Genomic DNA, 26,623 nt, shown 5'->3' with positions numbered 1-26,623 from the left:
CATATATGAATTTAAAAAAAATAATCTAAAAATAAGGGAAATCACACGTAGAGAAAATATCATAAAACATAGCTATGAAAAATGATTCGTCTTCACTCGCAAAATTATCTTTCGATATATACACTCCTTTCGATACATCTATATAAGAATTTAATCATCTTTCACCACATCTTTTCGTAAAATTATTTTTCACTGATCCGCTACTTTAACTGGTCCATCCACTCGCGATATCTTAGACATTCTTGATTGTCTTTTCAACAAAGCAGTTCTCCTTTTGAACTCATCAACCTGTTGTCTCTTTTTCCGTTTAAAAAATCCGACCTGAAATATATTAAAGGTGGTTGTACAAGCCTTTAAGAAAAAAAAAAACTCCTTTAAAGAGTTTGAAGTCACTGAATATAATAACAAGGTGTTTTTGTGAAATTGTTCTGGGTTTATCAAAACCTTTATGCTTCGATCTTTTCACATATAGTTTTCTACAATTTAATTATCCTATAAGCAACTGAAAATAAAACATTTTCATAGACAGTTCACAGGGCAGTGTTTTATAAACTTAAACCACTGACTATTCAAACTTCGTCTTCTTTTGTCACTTTAATGCTTTCGTTCCTTAACAATGATTAAAACAGTATATACTTTGTAAAGAAAAATGCTCTCATTGATATTTTAAAATGTTACATTAAAAGTTCATACCTTCCATAAGATAATCCCAATAATGATTAAAAATACAAATCCGCCCACGCTACCGCCGATGACCACTCCGAGATCAATTTTTCTGGTTTCAAAAACAATCTTTTTCGGAATAATTGTAAGCACAATCTGTAACACAGTCATATTAGATTTATAAGTGGTACATGTTTTATATTTATACAAGGTTTAGTGTTTCTACAAGTATTTAGCCTTGTTTTCAAGCTCAAGCTACCTTTCTGAATAAATGAGTAGAGTGAATTATATGGTAGATGCCTTACCTCTCCATTTGTCATTCTAAGGTTGCCTTCGAAGTCTGAATGGTTGGAAATCAGTTTTCCCGATGTTATATATTTAATAACAGGGGCTTTCTATGCAAAGGGAGAAAAAAATAAATCAACATTTATAATACGTAATGCATGTTTTGTAGTCCCTCTGTGGTCAGCTGCATGTAAGTTTTTATTTACTTTTCTTTCAAATTCTCCAAATTTTATGTACGACAACAGCTGTTTTTATATTTGTCTTTCTTGCTATATTTTTATAATCAAGAATATTCTTTTTGCGTCTATAATTATTCATATATTTCAATGTTAAGAAACATTAAATGTTTAAGGCAGCTAATAGCTCATGTCACCTCAAGAAGATGTAAGATATTTGTTGTTAGATTCAAGGTAAGCTTTATATCATCCAAGTTGTCTCGTGCAAGTTTCTTTATTTTACACTGGAGGAGATGGCACTTTACATCTTTTTGGGAACAATTCTGAAATGAGCTCAAGGATAAAACGCATGTGACATTTATTTAGAAAAATAATAATTCTGAAGAAACGATTTCCAATTACTCACAATAAATAAACTATTTTGCTTAGTATCCACTTGGGGTTTTGCATCAGGTTGAACCTTTGATTTCACCTCTTTGTCTTTGACGAACATATCAGCATTTGTTGTGAGATTACAAATACCTTTATCGTAGTCAAGTTTCTACAATAAACAAAAGGAACATCATATGACAATACAAATCTTATAAGAAAACATGACCTCAGGTTCGTCAATTCGCACAGTACTCATCCTTATTTTTCCTAGTGCAGTTATCTGCAATATCTACATAAAGCTTTCAAAGTAATTGAGATTCTGGTGAATAAGTAACACTAATTTATTAAACGCCAAACAGTGACATTTTACGTTTAATTCCTTCCCCTCATCAGAAAGCGTATTTTCTACATTAAAATCGACTACAAAGTTCTGAAATAGTAGTGAGAGGAAAAAGTTGTACATACATGTATACAGTTTGAATAAGTTCAATATCTTTACGCACACTTAAGATCTGTACACCAGCAATAGACCATGGTACACCTATCTGTAGAATTAAACCATCAACTGTACTTGGTCCTCTATTATAAACACGAAAAGTTTCTTCATGAATCATCATCTCTGAATTCGTGTCCATTTCTCTCTGATCCTGACTAGGTTCACTATAAAGTAAAATTAAAATTCTAATTCTAAAAGTTACATTTTTAAAAACGTAGTATGATGCTTTTTTTTACTATACGTTTATCTTTTAATTTCAGTTTAGATACCATATTCAGCCCCGCGTAATTTATAAGCTCAAATAGTTTTCCCTAGGATCAAGGTCCATTCCTAATATAATAAATTAACATTATCTTACCAAAATACGTCAAAAAATTAACTATATGATATCTCATGTCAAGTAAATAACTACGACGATTCTACCATAGGCATTTACAAATTGAATTAGTCAAGCTTACTAGTACTATTTGACTGATTTTTTTAATTGACTATATAAGGTGAGTATTTTATTACTTTGTTCATTTATCATACTCGTCTCATTTTTAATGAAATGTAGCGTCGAAAACGACAAAACTGCGGATGGAAACCATGGGAAATATAGGATAATAAAGTATTTCTTATCTTTAAAAACGGAAAAATGTTAATATTGATATGAAAATTCCTTTGCATTAACGGTTTGAAACTTTGTAATTTTGCAATGGGACAGATTTGTCTTAAAGCTAGATATCAGATAGTTACTCTGATTTTTTTAAACACGGAGGACAGACAAACATGAAAAACAATATCTTATCATATTGTACAAAAGAGTCTTGTGAATGTACAGAAAATAAAAATTACAGGTACTATGTCTAGGCAAGGGAAAAAACAGTTACTCACAGTCAAGAGACAATTTTCAAAAAAAGCAGTGCAAGAAAAATAATTGAAATATGAAGGGAAGTAAAAAAAAAAAAAAGGATTGTTAAAAGAAACACGATATTCCTAGATAATTAAAATAGCAATTCTCTAAATGTTATATGAAAAAAGTAAAATGATAAACTTTGCTTCTGCAAAAAGGTACTGCCTTAAAAGAAAAACACGGATACAAAGACGGTTGCAATGGCAAGAAACTAAAAAAAAAGATTTGGAAATTCTTATATTTCCAGGTAAGAAATATTATTTTGTGAATTATGTTTTTAATTAGTGAAGAAAGATAAGGTACGACAAACATTAACAATCACTTTTAAAATATATTTTTGTTGTTTCAAGACACAGCATCACATTGTAACAATGTGACTTCAATTTGTGAGAAAAACCACGTGAGATTAAAAAGAGCACGAAGCTGTACAGTAAAATACAGTTACAGGAATCATGCTTGAAATGAATTCACGTGTACAGCGAAATTAATTCCTTCCCTGTCATTTAAAAACGTATTTTGAACCCCGAATGTAACAAATTAAAATATTCCTTTTTGGAACCTTAGTACGTTTTATTTAATTGGTCAAAGCAAAAGTTAGCGAATAGCACTTTACATTGATATTACGATCTATCGTTAAGTCTTGTGTTGCCTGACGTCTTGCAAACAAATTGTTAGGTTATTATTTTATACTGAATTGTCTAAGAATTTTTTTCCGTTTACACAGTGATGACAAGGGACACATGGCTGGACAGAGGTCCGTGTTTGCCCTGCTCACAATTCGTATTGTTTACACAGTGATGACAAGGGACACATGGCTGGACAGAGGTCCGTGTTTGCCCTGCTCACAATTCGTATTGTTTCATTGGAGCCTGATTACTGTTTGTTTTCCTCACGGTTCACTTGTTCACAGCAACACTAGTAGTATACCTGAACAATTTGGGGCTTGTCGTCTAGAAACAATTTTTTTCGGTGTCGATGAAAGTTCCTCATCTCGATCTTTATACATTTTAAAAATGTGTTAAAGAAAATTGGAGACAACTAACAAATGCTAAAATTGCTTACTTGTTTTGTGTCGAAGATATATCTTTCAAATTTGCATATTAAGAATCAGTATAACTTTCGTTACTATTGTAGCATTTTAAAAATGTACAAGGTAAGGATAACGTACAGTTATCGATCACAAAAAATCCACAAACAATACAAATATGTGAGGGCATAAAACAAGGACCCCTGGAAATTCCAGAGATGGGATCAGGTGCCCAGGAAGAGTAAGCAAAAAGAAACAAACTTCTCAAATGTTTCGCAAAACAGCAACAAAATCCATCTATAAAACTGATATACTTTGATTGAAATAGAGATAACATCATAGATACAAAACACAGCTCACACTTAATAACATTCTTCAGTAACTTTGGTATTGAAACAATACTTATTTCATTTAATGGACTGGCTCATCACAAAAACGGTAAATATTTCTTATCTTTAAAGAAAGTTTATTTAAACGGGATGTTGAATTGGTATGATATATTCACCTCTTATAATCTTTGACTTCGTCGTGTACCTTTACACATCTCTGCATACATTAATATTTTAACATCAGTGTGTAAAACAGCAAGACATTAAAAAAAAATATCAGACAGTGTGAAGAAATACGGTGGCGACAAGGTAATACGGAGGCACGAATAATCCAGTCTCTCAACCTTTGGATGCATTTTTTGAAAACCGATATTTGACACATGTTTTTGACTCGACAGACCAGAATTTTTTTGTTCTTCATTCGGATTTGTACACCACACATAATGTTCCTTTCAAACGTCACTCAATATAATCGAGATGGTTATACTTGGTTTCATATCGATTTGATTTGAAGTCTAACTTGTAGTTAATATAATGAATTTTACCATCGTCGGAACCCATGAGTTTTCTCTCCGTTACACTATATTCTGTTGAATGTAGTGTAACGGAGAGAAAACCCGTGGGTTCCAACGATGTAATTGTACACGATTATGTTGTCATTTGAAAACAATTAAAATTAATTCAAAAACATCTAACAAATCCTTGTTCATAACTCATCAATTGTTGACTTGTCATTTGTTGGCTCCTAAATGTCGGTTATTTATGTACATTATAATTAAGCCGTAGACATGTACAATTCAGTGTGAAAATAAATGCCCCGCAATTTGTACAAAAACGTCTGTCATCTTTATCGGCCGCAGGAGCGGTCGATCTATTTGTGGTTGTGTTAGAATGTGCACATGGGGAAATGAGACGTTACTTTTTCAGTATTTCGATGGAATAATGCCTTGTTGATAACATATATAAATGAGATGAATAAAAGTTTTTGAAATTTGCTTAATTTCAGTTTGGTTTTAATTTTTCATCAGATATCTATTAATTTATTATTTTTTAAAAAGTTGTTATATGAACTGCTCCCCAACAGGAGCGTGTGTAAGATATAAAAACAAAACGTATTAAGTTTCCAGCTATGAATTACAATGCATAAAATAATTAATGAATTGTAACCGTTTTAAGAATGAGTAAATTTTGTTTTCAATACACTACAGTTGCAAATGATTTTTATGCACTTCACATTTATTGTGATATATATCACTGGCATTATCAAAAGTGACAAAGTTCCATGGTATGAGCACGTGAAGTTTTTTGTCAGCATTTGGACACTCATAATTAATAATTTCAGATATTTTTGCATTTGTCTTTGAATCAAATAATTCAATGATAACACATTCCTATCCTTTATTGCGGGCTGACAGACAGAGTGACGGACAGTCTAAAATTAATATCCACTGCTTTTATCAAAAAGTGGGGTCGAAAATAAAATTTTACTCTCAATTTTGTATTAAAAAAATGTCATTTTACAGATTACTCAATCTGCGATCATTGGTTTTTCATACTTAAGTGAGGATCCTGATTACGTGCAAGATACTTTTAATTGTCTTCAAAGCAGACGATTGATTACCTGGAACAGCTAATTATATCTGGGATTTTTTCATTAAGTTTATAGTTATATCTTTGTGATTAAACTTTAGCATAGAAAGCATGTACTGTTACAATGAAAAATGTACTAACAACGCAAAATATAATAAACTGAGATCATCACATTTTGTGTTATTACATTTTGTGTCGATTTCAACGCATAATGTAGTAATGCAAAATGTAAAAACACTATTGGATCATTATATTTTGAGTTATCTAATTTTGTGTCGAAGTTAACACAGAATGTCATATTGCAGTATGTGATAATGTCATATTGCAGTATGTGATAATGTCATATTGCAGTATGTGATAATGTCATATTGCAGTATGTGATAATGTCATATTGCAGTATGTGATAATGTCATATTGCAGTATGTGATAATGTCATATTGCAGTATGTGATAATGTCATATTGCAGTATGTGATAATGTCATATTGCAGTATGTGATAATGTCATATTGCAGTACGTGATAATGTCATATTGCAGTACGTGATAATGTCATATTGCAGTACGTGATAATGTCATATTGCAGTACGTGATAATGTCATATTGCAGTACGTGATAATGTCATATTGCAGTACGTGATAATGTCATATTGCAGTACGTGATAATGTCATATTGCAGTACGTGATAATGTCATATTGCAGTACGTGATAATGTCATATTGCAGTACGTGATAATGTCATATTGCAGTATGTGATAATGTCATATTGCAGTATGTGATGTCATATTGCAGTATGTGATAATGTCATATTGCAGTATGTGATAATGTCATATTGCAGTATGTGATAATGTCATATTGCAGTATGTGATAATGTCATATTGCAGTATGTGATAATGTCATATTGCAGTATGTGATAATGTCATATTGCAGTATGTGATAATGTCATATTGCAGTATGTGATAATGTCATATTGCAGTATGTGATAATGTCATATTGCAGTATGTGATAATGTCATATTGCAGTATGTGATAATGTCATATTGCAGTATGTGATAATGTCATATTGCAGTATGTGATAATGTCATATTGCAGTATGTGATAATGTCATATTGCAGTATGTGATAATGTTATATTGCAGTATGTGATAATGTCATATTGCAGTATGTGATAATGTCATATTGCAGTATGTGATAATGTTATATTGCAGTATGTGATAATGTCATATTGCAGTATGTGATAATGTCATATTGCAGTATGTGATAATGTCATATTGCAGTATGTGATAATGTCATATTGCAGTATGTGATAATGTTATATTGCAGTATGTGATAATGTCATATTGCAGTATGTGATAATGTCATATTGCAGTATGTGATAATGTCATATTGCAGTATGTGATGATCGGTTTTATCTCAGCAAATAAGTGTGTGATTTTTTTCATAACGTTTATAACTATATCTTTGTGATTTAACTCTAGCATAAAAAGCATGAATTGTTACAAATCAAAATATAATAACAACTCTAAATGTAATAAACTGAGATCATTATATTTTGTGTTATTTCATTTGGTCTAAAAGTTAACGCAGAATGTAATATCGCAGTATATGATGATCGCTTTTACCTCAACAAATAAATGCATTTTTCACAGAAAAAAATGGGAAGAAATTGCAATCAATCTTTATTCAAATTTGACTACCTTATCCACAATATTCTTAAATGTCCTTCGGTATACGTTTTACATTGATTCTGAAGGCAAAGTTTATTAAAACAAAATATCTTCATCCTTGTTAGTTGCCATAATAAATGATAACCATATTTTCGAACTTTTAGAAGTTTTCTTGTTTTGAATCATTGTTTTGACCCTAAAAAATATGTTTACATAATTCGATGAAATAAGATTACATTTTATCTATAGCTTATATGTTAAAGCGTTTCTGTTAAATTTTATTGTAAATTCTATAACTTGTTTCGCCTCGGGAAATTGTGCCTCCCTCAGTTTGAAGAGGTATGTATTTACCTCTGATAACACAGAAAATTATTTCAATAAGCATTGATAACATTTGTGTAAATTTTGGTTCGGCACAGAATGTTAGGAACACAAAATGTTAATTTTGATGTAATTATATTTTTCAATGTCGTGTAGTATTGAAAGATTTTTGAGACATCAGGAAATGTGATTTAAAATCGTCTCCAACGACATCTTACTTTAAATATTAAGTACATCGAATGTGTTATTCCATTTTGCGTTAACCTCGATGCAAAATGTAATAATCCAAAAAGTATGTTTCTATAGTTTACGTCACTACATTCTGCATTGGTCTGTAAAAAAATGTAATAATCTCAGTTTATTACATTTTGCGTTGTTATTACATTTTGCGTTGTAACAATGTATTAATTATATCATTATTTAGTATATCCTTCAAATGATAATCTTGTACATACCCACCGACTGATACAACAGCCAGCTGCTTCAGCACTTCGTATGTAATATTAGATCTTTCTCTAGTACTCCGACCGCTTGGAACATACTGCACCGAGATATTAAAATCAACATAACCTGTAGCATCATTGTTTTGTGGATCAATTTTGAAATCTAGACTGATTTGTACCAGCATATGTTGATAGAACGGATCAGTTGTGACATTGCATAGAATTATGGTTGAGTTAGTTTCCTTGCAAATAACCTTTTCTGAATGTACAGATATCACAAGACCAGAATACACTGCTTTTTTAGTTTTCAGAATTTCTATCGTAGTTGCACTGGCTGGGTCACCATGGTTTCTAAGAATGAAATCCATTTTAAAGGTCTCAAATTCTCCATTGTCCTTATGATCATTGATTTCAGCATTTCCAGAAAACTTTGGCTGACATTTTTCATTTTGTGCACATGATGTTCTGAACGTTACCTAAAATAAATCAAAGGGCCATTAAAAACATTTTATCATACCAGTTTAAAATACAATTCTGTATTTGTATAGAGTGCTAATCTTTTCGCCATAAAAAAGGAAATAGCATGGAATTCGATATTTTCATATGATATCTTTAAATCCCTATATTTAATCTGATTTTATGATGTAACGCAAAAAGCATTGGATAGAAATTTCAACTAAATATAAAAACACAGAAGACTTACATTGTTTTGGTGAGAAGTCACGGAACCTTTTCTCAAAATCGGCAAAACATCAAATTCTGGTGTTCTTCCACTCAGAGAAAGATTGACCTTGAACTCTAGGGGTTCAATTATGGATTTAAAGAAAGACATTCCAATTTTCTGAAATAAGTTTCAACAATTTATTCTATTTTGCAAGTTTGGTAATTGATTATTTGTATAAAAAGAAAGGGGGAGAGAGAAAGCAGCAGTTTCTTTAAAAAATGGAAACAGTAGTCATAATCAAGATGAGCTCAAGACATACCGATACGACTGCTTGTAAAGTTTTGCAGGACGATTTATTTCCGTATACCATGAAATCCGAGATATCAACACTGCTTTCATTTCCATCCATATTAATCCTTTTATTGGTCATTGATACGTCACCCCAAAGAGTGAAATTGACATCTTGATGATTTCAAAAACGAAACAATACAGATATACATTATGGGTAAATGCACATTGAATAAAATCCACCTAATAAATGAAAATAAGATTTTTTCTGACTGAATATGAAGATTTACTGTTGATTTATATTTGTGCGCAATAAATTTATTATAGCGTGTTTTCGCGAGAAACACCTCGCTAACTAAAATACTTCGCTTATTCTTCTATTCGTGAAATACAAACCTTAATCAATAGCCAAGTCGCCAATTCATATTCTTGGGACTTGACGAAATTAATTAACTTATATAATTAACTTATATATGTATAGAAAGTATTAGTTATACTTACAGGTGACTGACTGAATTCCTTTCCCTGTGAGATTGAAACAAACTTTTATATCCAGACAAGGATAGTCGTTTCCTTTAGAACAGTTCAGTCCTGAGGAATTCAAAGGTACGGGATTTTGTTGGAAGATAATTTTAGGTTCTATGGATATAATTGGTCGGGATCTTAACACGACAGCCATTCCAGATTTATACGACCCAACGGCAAAGTCTGCAAGTTACATCTGACATGTGAAAATATTGCGATTCCGACCTTTTTTTCAAAAGATGATCTAACAATATTTAACAATATCATTCATCCTAGTTTAAAAAAATACGTTTTTTTTTTTCAAGTACAATTTATGGAATACAGTTTTGATGGTAAAATAGGAGTAAAAAAGTAAAATGAAAAAGAAGAATGTGCAATTTCTAGAAGAAAAAACTACGTGAACAAAACAAAACCTTTCTAACAAATGCTAGTTTTCTACTTACTCTTTAATTCTCAATGTATGAGAACTGATAATTCTTTCAAGAAATATATTTATACATGTAATATAAAGACTATGTATATTTGCTAAAAATCTTTATGTTAATGCAAGTTTATTTGACCACAAAAGCACCAGAGCCAAAGAGATCCCCTTGTTATCTGAATTTAGGTGCTCTTTTTGGTACATGGAAAAGGTAAAGATATCGAACAGATATTAATCTCATAAATCCTATAAAAATACAAATTGAAATAAGAAAAAGATGGACCCCTGGTAACACTAGAACCCAAAAAGTTAAAATTAGCGCCCCTTCTGAATTGATCCGGTAGAATCTGCCAAAACTTATACGAAAGCAATGACCTTACCATTGGTATAAAACTTGTCAGTTAAAGTTCAAATCAACGTAAGTTGCATGTTCAAACAAGGACACTAAAATTATCATAGAATTAATGAAATACTGACTTCAAATGAGACATCTATAAACCCTTAAACATCGTCTTATTTGTCATTAGTCTGTAATGGTTTAAAAATTAGTTGTACACAGAACATACATGTACTCTTGTGTACATGCAGAATCAGTTGATAGTTGAATATTGAGCAGCACAGTTAAGGCTACAAAAAGTAGGCGAGGCCTAATTCATACGGGAAATGTTTACTATGACATCACACAAAAACATCAGTTCTTCAAATTACCACAAAATGAAATGATTTGCTATTTTAAACTGTTGGGTATCTCTTGACTACATCAACACTTAATATTACATGCAGTTGTGTCGTTAGTTAAATTCCACACAACAAGATATAAACAATTCACTGATCGCAATGAACTTCACAATGTGACGTAAAATTTTACGCAGTTTTTATGCAGTGAGAGGAAGATCAAGTCATATTTTATACAATGAAAAATGTATTTTATAATCAAGTAAAATATTATTTGAAGATATATAAGAGGCCATTAACTTAGATGCGATGTCTGTCTCACGATTTTATTCATATACTTTCTGTATATTCCCTAGACAACTGATACTGCCGTATATCTGTATGCAGATTCAGTGGAGGGTAAAAAAGGGTCTTAATTTAATAAATCCAAATATTGCAAGGGCATACCCTCAATGGATCGTGACAAGCTTTTACACAAAAACTCAAGAAGTATTCAGATATGTGAAAAGTGCTGCGAACCTGATGAAATCTCGCAAATAAATTAAGTATATCCATATTTAATGTAGCTGACCAGCAAAATATTCAACATGCGGTCTAGCAAATGGGATTTTAGCAATGAGATAGTAGAATCTATTTAGGTTCACAGCATTTTTCAAAAACTATACAAAGGGTGTTGAAAAGATTTAAAAGTTAAACTTGGTTATGCCCTTGCAATATTGGATTTTATAGATGATCTCAATACTGCAAGTATGTTTGCTAAAATCACGTGACTGTCACATCACGTGACAAGTCTAAATAAAAAATCTAATCGTCCTCAAGATGCAGTTTTGAACCACATTGCATTTGTCAGATATCATTAAAGTCACAAAAAGAATCGCCGATCCCTGCAAAGAATGCATTTATACCTTAAAAAAATCACCGATATTTCCATTTGACACCTTAACTGTACTGCGTGATACATAAATGTGGGAGGTTGAAAAGGGAAAAGATGAAGGCATCGCATCCCATGAGTTCCAGCATATAACCTTAATAAACCTGCTTTAATTATTCTTCCGGATAAATTAAAAAGCATGTTCATTTTGATTTTCTTAAGAGATCAATTTTAAGACTTTCTTCAATTCATTAATAGATGGGCATTCTTTGCAAAAAAAACAATAAGATATATATTTTTTAATATTTCACAATTTGACTTTAAATCTAGGTTTGATTTTTTATAAGCCGACCTACTGATTTAATAACAACAGATCTAAACCATCTTGGCTGACTCGATGGAATACACTTTTAATTCCCATTCGTCTGTTTAGCAAGGCTATTGTTTTTAATTGTATATAGGTTTAAGTTCTTGGCCCTGTCAAGGGGACTAAGCAAATTTGTCTAGGGATTCTAATCATAAATTTTTGTACGTAAGTCGAAAAAAAAATGCAGATTGTGCTATAGAGAATTCTGAATTCAAGAGATTTCTATTTAGTTAAATAGTTTATTTGTTGACAGAAGTCATGATCGAAATCAAATTTAAAATATTATGATTAGTCTATATTGCAAAACTCACCCTTATACTCGTTGTTATCTATATCTTCTTGTGACCGTGAGATATAAAAACCAAACCCTCTCAGGTTAATATTGATGGTTGAAGCATGAATCTTTTGCGTATATTTCCATTTCTCCACACATCCCTTTAAACATCCATTAAAGATGTAAATGGCACCTCTCATGTCGTTTTCAAAGGGTGCTCCGACCGCAACATCTTTTTATCAACAGTATTTCACATATTATTATATTCTGTGAGATTCATTTCTAGTTATGGCTTTTTCAGATAAATAATATAAATCGTTCAGTATTTCAATTTTAAAAAATAAAATAATTCGATCAATTGTAACAAACCTTGGAACGAGTCGTCGTTGATATCCCCTATGCTGCCTACCGCTGATCCAAACCGTCCTGATACTATAAGGTCCCCTGTTATACGTATCCCGATGTCATGAATAATCGTCTATTTTAAAAATAAACTTTACAATAATATCTTGCTGTAAAACAAGTATTTCAATTTTCAAAGGTTGTTTTAAACTTGTAGACTTGTAATCTTTATTTTTCACCGGAATGTAGCTTAAATTTAGTTAGTTCCTAGCTCTAACGACAGTTTTGTGAGAAAAAGTACACTTATAAATACATGATGTATCAATCTTATTACATATCTCATGTGTTAAATGGTTTACATGATAGCTGAGATATTGCATTTAATGTATTGGACATAAGTATACGTACTCCATTATATCCTAGATAGACATACACATTGCCAACGTCAATTATTACAGAGGATTTACTGGACACATTTATGTATTCTAAAGGTGCTCCAACAATGATATCATCTAAACCATCTCCATTGACATCAATGACACTCAGGGATTGTCCAAATCCTCCTCCATTCTTAAGTTTTTTTTAAAAAAAGAAAGTTGGAAACATTGAATTGTATTTTTTAATTTAATTTATTAGGAATTCTACATTTACAGTTTTTTCACCCTAAAGTGTACAATCCAGGTACTTGTTCTTGCCTAAATACAAGTTGCAGATTAAGACTGCAGCCAGTACTTATTGTTACAAACCGCACCCATTCATTACACTGCTTTTAATGAATTTTATTTTTTTTTTAAATTGCGACTACTATTAATTGCGACCTCCGGCATATATATATGACATCTTTAGAAAAAAGGAGGAATATACAAAATATATAGATATGATCGCCTTGTCCTACCTGAAGCCCAGTTATTTGTTTTTGAGGCGCCAGGGAAGGCTTGTTACTTTTAGTTACAATTTTTACGACCTCCATCTAAAAAATAACAAAGGAAGTAAGCATTTCTTCAACAGTTGGATATAGAATTTTAGAAAGGCACTACAAGGATTTTTAACTCGTAATGCCTTCGAATATTTCTGAATAATGCATTCCAGTTTTATAAATTGTTAGATTGAAATTAATTTATTTTGTTTCAGTCGATTTTCCAGGAAAAAAATCTGACAAAATAAACAAAAGTAATAAGATTTATACTGCTATTAAAAAAAAAATAAAAACCAGTCCTATGACGCCCTTTTTGTTGGAAAAACCAGGTGATCCAACAACGTACAGAGTCTCATTTTTGTACTTCATCACATTTAGGGCATATCCTGAAAGCAAGGAAAACATCTTTATATTATATACATGCGTTTAAAGAGATGTGTTTCACTCATCTATCTTACTGTTCACATGGTTACTCGGTCATTGGATAGAACAAGATGAAGCCTAAGCAACTTTATATGATAAGCCCTTTAAACTCTAACTTTGCGTATATATATATATATATATATATATATATATATATATATATATATATATATATATATATATATATATATATATTAAAGAAAAATACCAACAATACAATGGGTTTTATTTTATTTTCTTTACCCAATCTTTGTCAGTAAATCAAAATGAAATTTTGAGAGCTCGGCATCTGATGAAATGAAAAATGCATTAAGTGTAATAAAAATATTGTTAGCAGATAATAGATTAGGTTATCTAATGAAATATGGGGAGATAATGAACAGTATTAGAGCTCAAAAGTCCATTAAACATTACAAAATAAGAGCAGAGCAAACACGGACCTCTAAAACTTCAGAGGTGGGATCAGGTGCCATGGAGGAGTGAGCATCCTCTGCAGACCAGTCACAACCGCCGTGTGCTCCTTGTCATGATCGGGAAATAACGGAAATAATCCGTCGACAATTCAGTGTGTAAATAATGGCCTAACAAAATAGTATGAGAAAAGTCAGTCAGCATTTGACTTAATGATAGATTGTATTTGCTGACAAGGTCATTGTATCGACCATAGAACTTACTTTAAACGAGACTGTTCATATTCTTGTTTCATCAATTTCTTTGTCAGTAACTTACCTCGTTTTAGAAATTGTTCATACGTAGAGCATGCTCTGGCGTATCGAATCAAATGAGAGATATAAACCCCGTATGCAGGTGATAAGGGTATATTGCTGCATAAGTAGGGGGAATTGACGATTGAAAAGTTAAAGTCATCACGTTTATCATAAAGCTTGGTTGTTAGATTACCATTAACGTCATTTTCTAATAAAATATCCAAATATGAAACAGATGTGTTAGACTCTGTGGTATCTTTTATCTCAAGCTCAGCGGGATATATCGTGTCGACATAAGAATGCAAATAGCCATTGTTAATTGACAATACGTCGTCGATATATCTAAATGTCGAGTTGAAGACCACTGCAAGTGTTTTCTATTTTTCACGTAAAAGACTTTTGACAAATTCTGCTTAATATGAATACAAAATTAGGTCTGCTAATAACGGGGCGCAATTGGTACCCATAAGAATTCTAATAGATTGTTGGAAGATCTGGTCTCCAAAAACCACATAGATATTGTCAATCAGACACTCGAGCATCTTTTTAATGTCAACTTCAGAGTACTTATGTGTACAATCAGAGTGCTTTTTAACAAAATAATTTTGTAAATGACCAATGACAAGGTAAGTAAATTAACGAGTTCCATTTTTATTGACAAAGCAGCTGTCAACGATATCAGAAAGTCTGGACTTTAATTTATCGTGGGGAATATGTATATAAAGTTGAAAAGGGTAAGTTTTTATGTTGTTGATTTTGGTAAAATTTTGTGATTTCAGCAGGGACCAGTACGTACTTGTAATCTATCTAATTCTTTTTTCACTTCTGAGTTACTAAATACCGAAGGATAGATAGTTTTCATACTGCCCCTCAATCGCTTAATGTGAGATTTTAACATATATCTGATACATTTAATCCATTCTGACAAAGTGTCAAGGTCTTTTTTTCATGTCTGACCCAACGCCTGGCGTAATCCTGGCAGAATCCATAATATGTATGAAATTACGATGCCAGTTAAAGGATCGGGGTTCCCTATATTTAGGACCTTTTAAAATTTGTGATCTAAGGTCCTCATCATTAACTATATTTACGTCACCAGTAATAACGTGTCCAGCAGGACTATAGTTACAGGGTGAATAAGAAAATGAACACGAAGGAGGATTATGTTTCCGATATTCGATATCCAGGCCCTGTAAAGTTTTCTTGTAATTAAAAAGTTTGGAAGCAATAGTCGATGTATATTTGTAGGAAATACAAGGTGTAGTCTTCAACTTGAAACATGTTGGAATACAAGACTGGACCCTTTTATGATTAAGAATATTACTTATATTAACCGCATCAATTCCTTTGTTGGTATACTGGAGTTTAAGGGGAAAAAAGGGTTGTTTTAGCTGCATTTTCCTCCTTAAAACGTGGCGGTTTAAAAAGCCTATGATTTGCAATATCCATAATCACAGATCCGAGTCTGTATTCTGGTGTCGAGGAATCAAAAAAAAAAAAACTTTCCTTGACCTTTTCAAGTAGACTAATCAAAAGTTTCAAAAGGACAGAGTAAAGTTTGGATTTGATGAAGACCTAACTGTTGATTTACATAACGTAGTAACGAATCAAAAGAGACATCGCGTATTTAAGGTTTATTGTAAGACCGATGTCCATGACTACGTTTATGTCTCTGTGTAAGGTTAAAAAGTCTCATCACATTGACTTTGTTACACTGTGGACTGGAAAGATTCCCAACACTATCGACATTGTCATTGCCTCCATAGGGAAAGGCCGTCCCTAGTTTTCTAATCCAAAATTCTTCTCGTTGTCTACGGATAGGTGTACTCAGTGATGGAATTTTTGTATGATGGTAAATCTTTTCTAGAATTCTAACTTTCATTGACAAAATTGAATGATCTGGTAAATTAAAGTGCTTGTATAGAAGCTGCTGGCCCCCGTTGTTGATTTGAAATCTGTGACCCGATATTCTTTTATGAAGTGAACCCTTGGTTTCACCAACATAAATAAGTCCACAAAGATTACATTCTATTCCGTAGACAACATTAGAACATTAATATAAATAAAGTCATAATATAAACACACTCATTATGAAGCAAATTCACCTTATTGAAGATGTATTACATTCATTTTGAACAACACCTTTTCCTTCCATTCGTTGAATACAATTCCTTTATTCCATTCTCTCTTGTAATCGCAGATTTTATGAAAATTGTATCAAGTTTCCTATTAAATATCTTTGCAATTATATAAAAATCTCTTTTTCTTAGTTTTAGAAATGTTCGGAAGGTCATAATAGACAGAATCAGATAATAAATTAACAAGAACGTACCATAATAATATCCACCAAAGAAACGGGAACAATTGCTACTGTACAGATAATCTGCTGTCTCTGATACATTGGTAAATAACGCCAGACCTCCTGTAAAAATGAAAATTCAATACCAACTTTAATACTGTAAGCTTGAAATTTAGGGGTGGGTGTAATTTACGCTAAATGCACAATAAAAAACCTTCACCCAAGTCTCCCCATCCCCATGAGTACCAACGCCTTTCACCTTTAACTATTTATAATCCCGCTAACGTGAAAGTAACCCCCATTTTGTAATGTGCTTGCTACTAATTCGCATAATTGGATATTTACAAGTTTACTGTACATCATTAAATTAAATTGTTTATTTTCTACCTGTCCTAGTTTAATTTTTTTCTCTTGACAAACTTTTGACACGTCAAAGTTGTTTATCGAACAAAAATAGGGTATGTTATATCAATATACCATTCTTGCACCAATGAAAATGTCAAGAATTTGTGAGGAAATAAAGTTTAGTGAAGCTTAAAATACCGACAGGGAAAATATCTTTTGTTATTTTTTTGAATTACGCTCATCACTGGTTATTTAAATATTCACACAATTTAAAAATAAATGTAGAAAATTATTTTGCATTTTATCTCTAACGATTAATAAATTATACCATCATTCCCGCATGCATTTGGTCCACCGAGTACGACTGACGAGTCATTCTAAAATGGAATTAAATAAATATTTCATTATACTTTATAATTAGATTGGTAAAATAGAAAGGATTAAAGTTTGACAATCATCCAAAATAATCATCATTTTGCTGTCACTAACTTACTAGGATTTTATTTTGCCTAACAATCATCAACTAAATATTTTAAATTATATAAACTATATGTATAAGTGAGTTAACCTAGCCTCAATCGGAAGTTATAATATTAGTAAGAAACCTGTTTAAATCAAACCTCAGCAATTATTGAGAATCCATACATCCCTGAGGCATGTTCCGGGTACTTGTCGTTTACTTTTCCGGCTCTGATATTAAGATATCCCTGCCAAGTCATATTTTTAAAGAATAAGTCACATCCTCCTGCCGTGACGTCTCTATCTAAGAAAAGTCCTCTGAGTGGGGAGCATACCTGGAGGAAAAAAGAAATCTCTCTTTTTCTCATTTACGCGCATACACACGTGAATGCTTGCATACGAGTGTGCGAGCCTGTATTAATTAAAAGAGGATAGGTTCCTTTCCAGAAGAAATACGTAGTATCTATGTGTAGAAAAATTAGAAATTTTAAATGGTAATACACTTCATAGTGTATAAAGAAAGACATTAAAAAATGGACCTTGTCATTTCCTTTCAATGATATTTATTTTTGTGTTCAAGAAACATACCTTATTCAATGTGCATTACCTTGACCCCATATTGAATTTGTTGAATATTACAAAATCAAAACATTTCTACAAATTCAAAATTGTGAATTGTGGTCTTTCGAACCCATGTACGTTTTCAGCACGTAACCTTGGTTCTCAAGGCTGGGCTACCAATGGGTAGAAATTTTTAACAGGTAATGTTCTTTACAGTGTACATGTACATAATGCCATATTTTATTGAACATGGAATTTTTTTATTCAACGCCTTACAATGAAATATTTAACAAACGTCTTTCATTCAACTTCTAATTTTGCTATTATTATATGGAACAATCAAAGTGGAATGCTTCTTGCGTTTTCACTTTCTGGTGGAAAATATAGGTTTTTTCCCCAATGGATTTTTTAAAAGATATGTCCAAGTTCATTTGTAAAGAAGAAAATAAAACTCATACACTTTAGATAGAGTTCTGCCATAATATCAAATCCGTTTGTTATCGGTAGATAAAGCTTATCTTATGATATATACTATGCAATTATCTAACATTATCAAGTTCTTTTATGTTTAAACATTATATGCGTCCCAAATAGGAAAGCATGTAAAAAAAAAAATCTATTGGAACTCGTACATTAAGCAGAAATAGACAGTGGTTTAAAGATTTTCTAAGGCTCCCGGGTGAATTTCTACATTTTTCTTCGGACACATGTTACACCGAAAAAATTAATGCATAGATTAGTATATATTTTTAGACTAAATTTGACTTTTAAATGGTGCTCCATGGCACCTGATCCTACCTCTAATGATTTTGGAGGTCGGTGTTTGCTCTGCTCCCAATTTCTATTGTTTAAATGGACTTTGAGCTTGAATACTGTTCGTTATCTCCATATTTCATTCTATGATGATCATAATTTTCACCCTTTGTCGTTGCCTTTATAATTTTTTACAAGTTTTTTTTTTTATCATTTTTATCATCAAATATTAAGAAATATTTCTCTGAAAAAATGAACTGGTTAAACATTGATTTTAATTAAATTAATTTAGATTAAGTTTATCTATTTTCGTAATTTTGAATGTATACTTTCGTTAAGGAGGCTGGGGGGTCAACAAATTAACCATCAGATATAACTTATTTTTTTTAGATATGATATCTTAAGCTGTCAAATATCAATTGGCAAAGAAAAATTTCATACATTTTAGTTTTAAAATTTGATCCTTTTTGTATATCTTTATATGGAGTTCTTCTTCTAAAGGAGATCAATATAGTCTAAAAAAAAAATGGCCACAACCACCCAGCCCTCTTAAAGGACATTGCAAACTTTCGTAATGTAAAATTTCAAATGCATTACACTGACTTTTTTTTTAAATTTGACTCTCAAAGGAATACTCACAACAACAGATCCTCCATACCTATGAATTGTGGAACCAAATCTCTCTGCTAATGCCACTAAAAGAAAAATATTGTATCTTCAGTTAGCATTTTAATTTTAATTAGCATAAAGCTTCTTAAAATGGCATGTAGCAATGCTTTTACTTACTGTATGTGTACTTTAAAAAATCTCATTTGATTTTCCCCAAGAATTCATGAGTTATTGAAACTCATATGACGGTACACCCCAAAAGTGAAAAATGAAAATTCTCATTATCTCACATGTCTCCCTCGCGCATCTGTCACCGCCTTGATTCTCCTATGCATGGAGTTCATCAGTGTGTTTATCCTTCTAAAAGGGATATTATTCAACCCTTCCGAGAAGGCAGCCCTTAGTTGATTGAGATCGACCAACTTGGACATTTTAAACTCTATCGTCCACGTAGTCCCACAGACGTTTGATGCGAAAAAGATGGACTTGACAGAGACCAGTCAAGTGAATAAATGTGATTGTTTCCGAGAAAATCTTGACAAACCCTGGCAGCATTGGGAGGTGGGTTAACATAAAAAAAAAATAGGCAAACGACGCACACATGCGCGAGTTAGAGGAACACTTACGTACAGTTGACGAGCTCACAAATCAAAATCGCGTTATCGATTTCCTTCAGTTTTGGGATGAATGTAACGATTATGATAGCCTGCTGTATTAACAGCAGTTTTAGGGTAATGTGATGGTGATTATACAGGTGGCAGGATGAATAGCCCGATCTTGACGTGGCGCTGTTACGCTTCAACGTCATCGTCACGGTTGGTTGGAAACCTTTCTACGCCCTCTCTGAGGACGGGTAAGACCTACTATTGTGGAAAAATTCGCAGCAAACTGTACAGAAACCTGTCGTTGCCTTTGTCCTTACTTAGGCAATGCAATAGCAAGACCCCATGGTACTTCCGTCAACCGTACCCTGATTTCAAGAAATGCAAATCGACTGTTAATATCGAAAAACGATGTGTATAACTTAAGTGCAGCAAATGGTACTACGAGATGTTTTGAAAAACATGTCGTCATCGATATGCACGTGTTTTCGGCTTTTTACCACTTTTCTTCTGTGACGTCATACATTTCACGGTTGAGTAGTTCTGAACACTGATTTTAATGCACAGTAACCAAGATATCCCTTTGAACAATTTTCATAATTTTCGGTTATACAGTCAAAAAATGTTCGCATATTATGTTACCCTGCGTTTCTTTTTCCTTTCAGTATATTATCAAAATTCTTACATATAATTCACTTATTCAATTGATCTTTAAATACATTATTTACCACTGAGGCAAAATAATTTTCGTACATGTAAGTTATTTTGTATAAAGTATAATTTTGCCTCAGCGACGATCAATAATAGCAAAGAAATGGAAATACATGTATTATAATATTTTTCAATCCCTTTTTTCAGCCCACCTTTGCCATAAACTTAAGTGAGCTTTTCTGATCGGAATTCATCCCTTGTCTTACGTCCATTCGTCGTTGTTGTCGTTGTCGTTGTCGTCGTCGTCATTGTAAACGTTAAACTTCTTCTACTCCAGAATCACTGGGCCAATTTCAACCAAACATGGCTTAGAGCATTATTTGGTGAAGGGGATTCAATTTTTTCCCCAAATGAATGGACGTGCCTTTTTTCAAGGGAATATACGTGTAATTAAGAATTAGTGCAATTTTAATGGCATCTTTCAACAATCTTCTTTTCAAGAACCACGTGCACAGGGCCAAAAGATGAAACTTATGTAATAGCCTCATTAAATAGTGAAGATTCAAGTTTGTGAAAATAATGACCCCCGGGGGTTGAATAGTGCCTCAATGGGCGATCACAGTTTTACATAGGAATATATACATAGGAAGAAATGTTTAAATATCTTTTTCTGTAAGAATTAAAAAAAACCATGATTAGTCATATTTATATGGAAGCATTCTGAGGTAGTGTAGATTAAGTTTGTTAGAATCATGACCCCGGGGTAGGGTGGGTCCACAATAGCCGATCAAAGTTTTATATATATATAGGAATAATAGGAAAAGATCTTTGAAAATCTTCTTCTCAAGAACAGCAAAGTTTTGATATCAAATTTATAAGGAAGCATCCTCATGTAGTGTAGAATCAAGTTTGTTTAAATCATGACCCCGGGGATGGAATAGAGCCACATAGGAATATAATGGGGGAAAATCTGCTGACGAAGAAGAGCAGGACCATAGTATATGAGGGAACCATTATTGCCCATGGGCCTCTTAATTGTCATATATTTACATCCACAGAATATTATTTCCTTTATGACTTATAAAATACATTGCCGTTAATCAGTCAGTAAACAATACTAAGCAAGCCCCCTTGCATAGATTTCTTCAGCAATGGCTTTTTTCCGTCAATTATGCATACAATGACATACACATCTATAATACAATTTTTAACATATTTAATTTACTTTGAATGTTTTTTTTCAATAAAGATATAAATATAAACAATGAAATGACTCTCTTTGTTTTTTAGTACGTGAATTGACGTCGCACCTTTTGCAGAAAAAAAATTTACATAACCCACTTACGCGGCTTATGTATTTTTTCTGCAACAGCTGTGACATTAATTCAAGTACTAACAACTAAAGAAAACTTTTTTTTTGTTTAAATTTCTAAACATAATGATACATTTACATCAGTCATTTTAATAAAGAAAATAAAAAATATAAATAATGTATAATAAGTATTTTACTTTCAGGTTGTACTTTTACACAGCCAGAGAAGTTTGTTTTCGGCTCCATTGGTTCTACTGGACATGAAAAAAGGAGTCCACTACGGTTGGATTCAGGCAATAGAGAGGTTGCTGGTGCACCGATCACAATCCTTTAAATAATAATTATGAATACAGTTTTAATTAGTCTTGAAAGCAAATAACTTCAAATTCTAGACCATTTTAGTCAGTCTGAATACATACAACTTACGACATATATAGAATGATTACCTATTTTAATTTCGGTCATCGCTGTCGGGATTCATTCGACTCCAAATGCCTTCTATGTTATTATTTTACTGATGGAGAGCAACGAAATATTCACTAATAATGATGGAGTAAGCAGTTTGGTAGACTCTGTATTTGCTGCTCTAAAAACACACTAGCTATAAACTCATGGGATCATGCATTGCTTTTGGGGAAAACTAATTTACTGGTGGAACCTGGTTTAAAAGGAAAGGTTGGATCCATTTGGCCAGTACAAGCTTACAAAATTAGTGCCAATCAATTTAAAACGCCATTGTTTGAATACAAACAATACCAAAGGATTAATACTTTATAAACTTTATCCTGATCTTTCAATAATTTGAAATGTACATCACATGCTGTATCAAAAACTTGATTGTTTATATATGCTCCTAAAGTAATATGGATTAAAACCAACAGGCCACATCACTTTAGATATATTGAAACGAATAAGGAACTCGAGTTAAATTACTCGCACAAATTACGGAACCTACGGTTATCCAATTGTTCATCATGTAATTTGGGTGTAATATTATTATATATTTATTAATCCCGCCTAATAAAAACGTCGTCTAGAGCTCGGTCCAACATTTCACCGACCGGTCCAACACGCGTACAACATCTCACCCACCGGTCCAACACGCCACGTTTTAGACCGCTCAATAAAAATATAGGAAATGCTAAACTTTTCTTGCATCGAATTATAAAGGAATTTTTTTAATGATTTTATTTCATAGAAATGTACTGATGTAGAATATTTTGATAAATCATAAATATCAAATATTATATAACAAATTAGAACAAATGTTATAATGAGTACATTAAATACTCATTATTTTGATGTCGACAAAATGTACATCTATAAAATGATATTATCCCCTTTTATCAAAATAAATTCTGATTAATAATGTGTGTTCGAATCATGACCTCGACTGACCCAAGTCGATAAAAAATAGATAGCAACTGTTCCTTCACCAAGCGCTCGGCACTCTGAAGTGAAAGTTGCAGGTCCTTCGGAGGAGACCTTAAAAACCGAGGCTCCGTGTCTTGGTAGGCAATGGCACGATAAAGAACCCTCACTGGCCACGTCCCTTTAGACACTCGAAACAATTAAGGAATTCGAGCTGGAAGTAACCTCTAAAACGCTCGCACAAATTATGGAACCTACGTGTATATTAATATTTATCCAATTGTTCATTATGTATTTAAAACGTCATCTAGGTCAAAAATCCCTCCGACTGGTTCAATATGGTACTTTTTAGATCGCTCAATAAAAATAATAAAATAAAAAAATGTTTGAATTTTTTTGCAAAGAACTATAAAGGAAATTCTTAAAGGTATTACAATTATTTTATTTCATCGAATTAAATAAAGATTTGTACCGATATAGAATATTTTGATGAATCAAAAATCTCTAATGTTGCGGTGAAAACAATATATGTATCATATTAAATACTTATTATGTTGATGTCGCGAAATGTACATCTATGAATTGAGATTATCCCCTTTTATCAAAATAAATTCTGATTAATGATTAATTAGAAAATTTCAATAAATGATTGTTTGGTTTATCTGACTTACAAGAAGTACACTTTTTTGGATTTTGCACATTATTATGTGCATCAACTTTCTATTATTTACAGTCATACGCCAGGACAGTGTATCAAACTAACGTCTACTCAAACATGTTAGAGAGTTGTTGTTGATAGTGGTGTTAGTTTAATTTCAGGCCATATTTAAAAAAAAATGTTTGTTTGCCCTCTCCCGACCCAGGATAAAATAATGGGTCGGTAGGTAGGTGGGAAATTTTTTTCCCAAGAAAATTTCAACATCAATGCTGAATTTTTTAAACTCTATCAAAATTAAAGGTATTATTAAAATTAAAATGTCCGTGTACGGGACAAAAATTTTCGGAATGAATGATAAATAAATAATAGTTTCCTAGAGGTTAAAAAAAGTTTTTTAAGTAGGGCACATTTTAGTCAATCGGTAGGGAGAGGGCAAACAAACAATTTTTTTTAAAGATGGCATTACTTCAAACTCTTTCTATTGTATTACTTTGGTAATTCCATGTAAGTGTGATCAAATATCTTCATGACCAGGAAGGGGTTTCATTATTCTCTTATTCTGTAGCATCATCACGTGTTTATAGCTGACAATGGCAATTTTCAGTGGCGATTTTGGGACACAAACCACTATCTATTTTAAATTGTAAGGTTTGGATATACAATTTACCTTTTTTTGGTCTCATCTTTCCGATCAGCTTTAGTGCAGCTGTTATAAATGACATATACATATACATGTATACATATTACTATTTTGTACGTCTTACCTCAGTTATATTATTCATATGAATTTTTTGACAGATCAATATAAAAATGTGCTTAAATTACTTCGCGAAAAGGAAGAAGTTTTATTTCCTAGAAATTGTTGGTATTTATTTTAGGAAAATAAATCAACCAGTGGGAAATAAAAAAAAAACAATATTATCTGATATTCACTATTCTTGACAAATACTATTCTATTAATAGTTTACATATTGTGATATACTTTGCAAACTAATTCTACCTGTAATGTTGTCCATAGAAAAACTTAAAAAAGATTAGCTTTAACGCAGAAGTCTACTTTGCGACATGTTTGTGATATTGATCTTTATTTCAAAACAATGGTCGAATGTTAACTAACGTTTTGAATACAAATTTTTTGGCCAGTATTTTCATAAATGTCTACGGATTGCTCCGTTTACTCGATTCAGACAAAGAGCATACGCCGGGCGGGACCGGTCGACAGGCGATGTTTCTCCTTCACGGCGCCTGATCCCACATCTGGTGTTTTCGGGGTTCGAGTTTGCTCTGCTTTCGGTTTTTATTAAAATTTATATAAGACTTTTGAGCTTGATTGTTATCCATTGTCCTCATATTTCATATTGAAGTCATGCAGTACTATTTAAGCTAAGATCGGGAAATAAACCCTAGACAGTCTGTCAATATAGTTTGTGCATAGGATAAATAAATCATTGAAATGTAAATATAATTAAAGCATTTCTGTTTAAAAAGTTTATGATCCGATTCTTTTCACCCAAACGTACTTCTTTAAATGAAAAACGATAACATCAGTAAGTTATAATCTATCAGCTAGTGCCTTTATGTACATTCTGAACTGAAAGACATTTCTCTAAACATTGAGTTTGAACTTTTTTCAGTCGTGTTTCGCATACACTAATGTACAAGCTTTGGTAGCCAAAACATTTCTAATCTACAAAAGAAGGAAACAGACAAGCAAATGTTTTAAATGAGCCCTGGGGTATCTAAGGGTTTTTAAATTGTGGAAAAAGATATAATTTATATGCATTTTTTTAAATTTTAGGTTTTTTTTTTAGTGTCTCATATGTCGTTGAGGCAGGATGCCAGTATTTTACATGCAATTGTAACTGTATTGTTTTATTTGTAATATTTGGCAGGTGACACTTAAATAAATAAATAAATAAATAAATAAATAAATAAATAAATAAATAATTATTTACTTACTTACTTGCTTTCTTACATAATTACTTACTCACTTATTTACTTACTAATGTAATAATTTGTACACTGATAGATGTTTTTCTCACCCCACTCCCTTTGCATTGTTCAGAATCATTCTATCAAATGCCTTATAAACAACACAAAACAAAAACACGTAAACTCACCGCTTTTCTTCGTTGTTAGATAAGATTTCTGTGGAATATCCAAACTGGTCTCCTGCGACACCAAAATAAATTAAGGGTTTTTCAACATCCATATTGTACGCTAATAAAAATGATAAATGTCCAAAAAACAGAAACAGATTTAAAAGAGATTTCAT

General features: G+C 32.0%; 1 protein-coding gene across 1 annotated transcript; it reads right to left on the bottom strand.

The window, feature by feature from the left end:
* LOC133193536 (integrin alpha-9-like) lies at window positions 1-26,623 on the bottom strand. The gene is made up of 21 exons (XM_061329499.1): window positions 26,469-26,623; window positions 22,517-22,647; window positions 19,785-19,840; window positions 17,993-18,166; window positions 17,701-17,749; window positions 17,061-17,150; window positions 13,893-13,984; window positions 13,578-13,652; window positions 13,091-13,252; window positions 12,710-12,818; window positions 12,378-12,572; window positions 9,709-9,915; window positions 9,239-9,381; window positions 8,959-9,096; window positions 8,268-8,731; window positions 2,000-2,156; window positions 1,531-1,665; window positions 1,322-1,447; window positions 969-1,058; window positions 694-819; window positions 1-321 (listed from the first exon to the last, which is right to left on the bottom strand). The coding sequence occupies exons 1-21, from the start codon at window positions 26,621-26,623 to the stop codon at window positions 190-192; spliced, it is 3,006 nt and encodes a 1,001-aa protein (XP_061185483.1). The 3' UTR covers window positions 1-189.

The sequence above is a fragment of the Saccostrea echinata genome, unplaced genomic scaffold (genome assembly GCF_033153115.1).
Source record: "Saccostrea echinata isolate AGI-Se365-2 ecotype Australia unplaced genomic scaffold, CSIRO_AGI_Sech_v1 ptg000028l, whole genome shotgun sequence".
Taxonomy (NCBI): Eukaryota; Metazoa; Mollusca; class Bivalvia; order Ostreida; family Ostreidae; genus Saccostrea; species Saccostrea echinata.
This window is presented reverse-complemented; position numbering and strand designations above follow the sequence as displayed.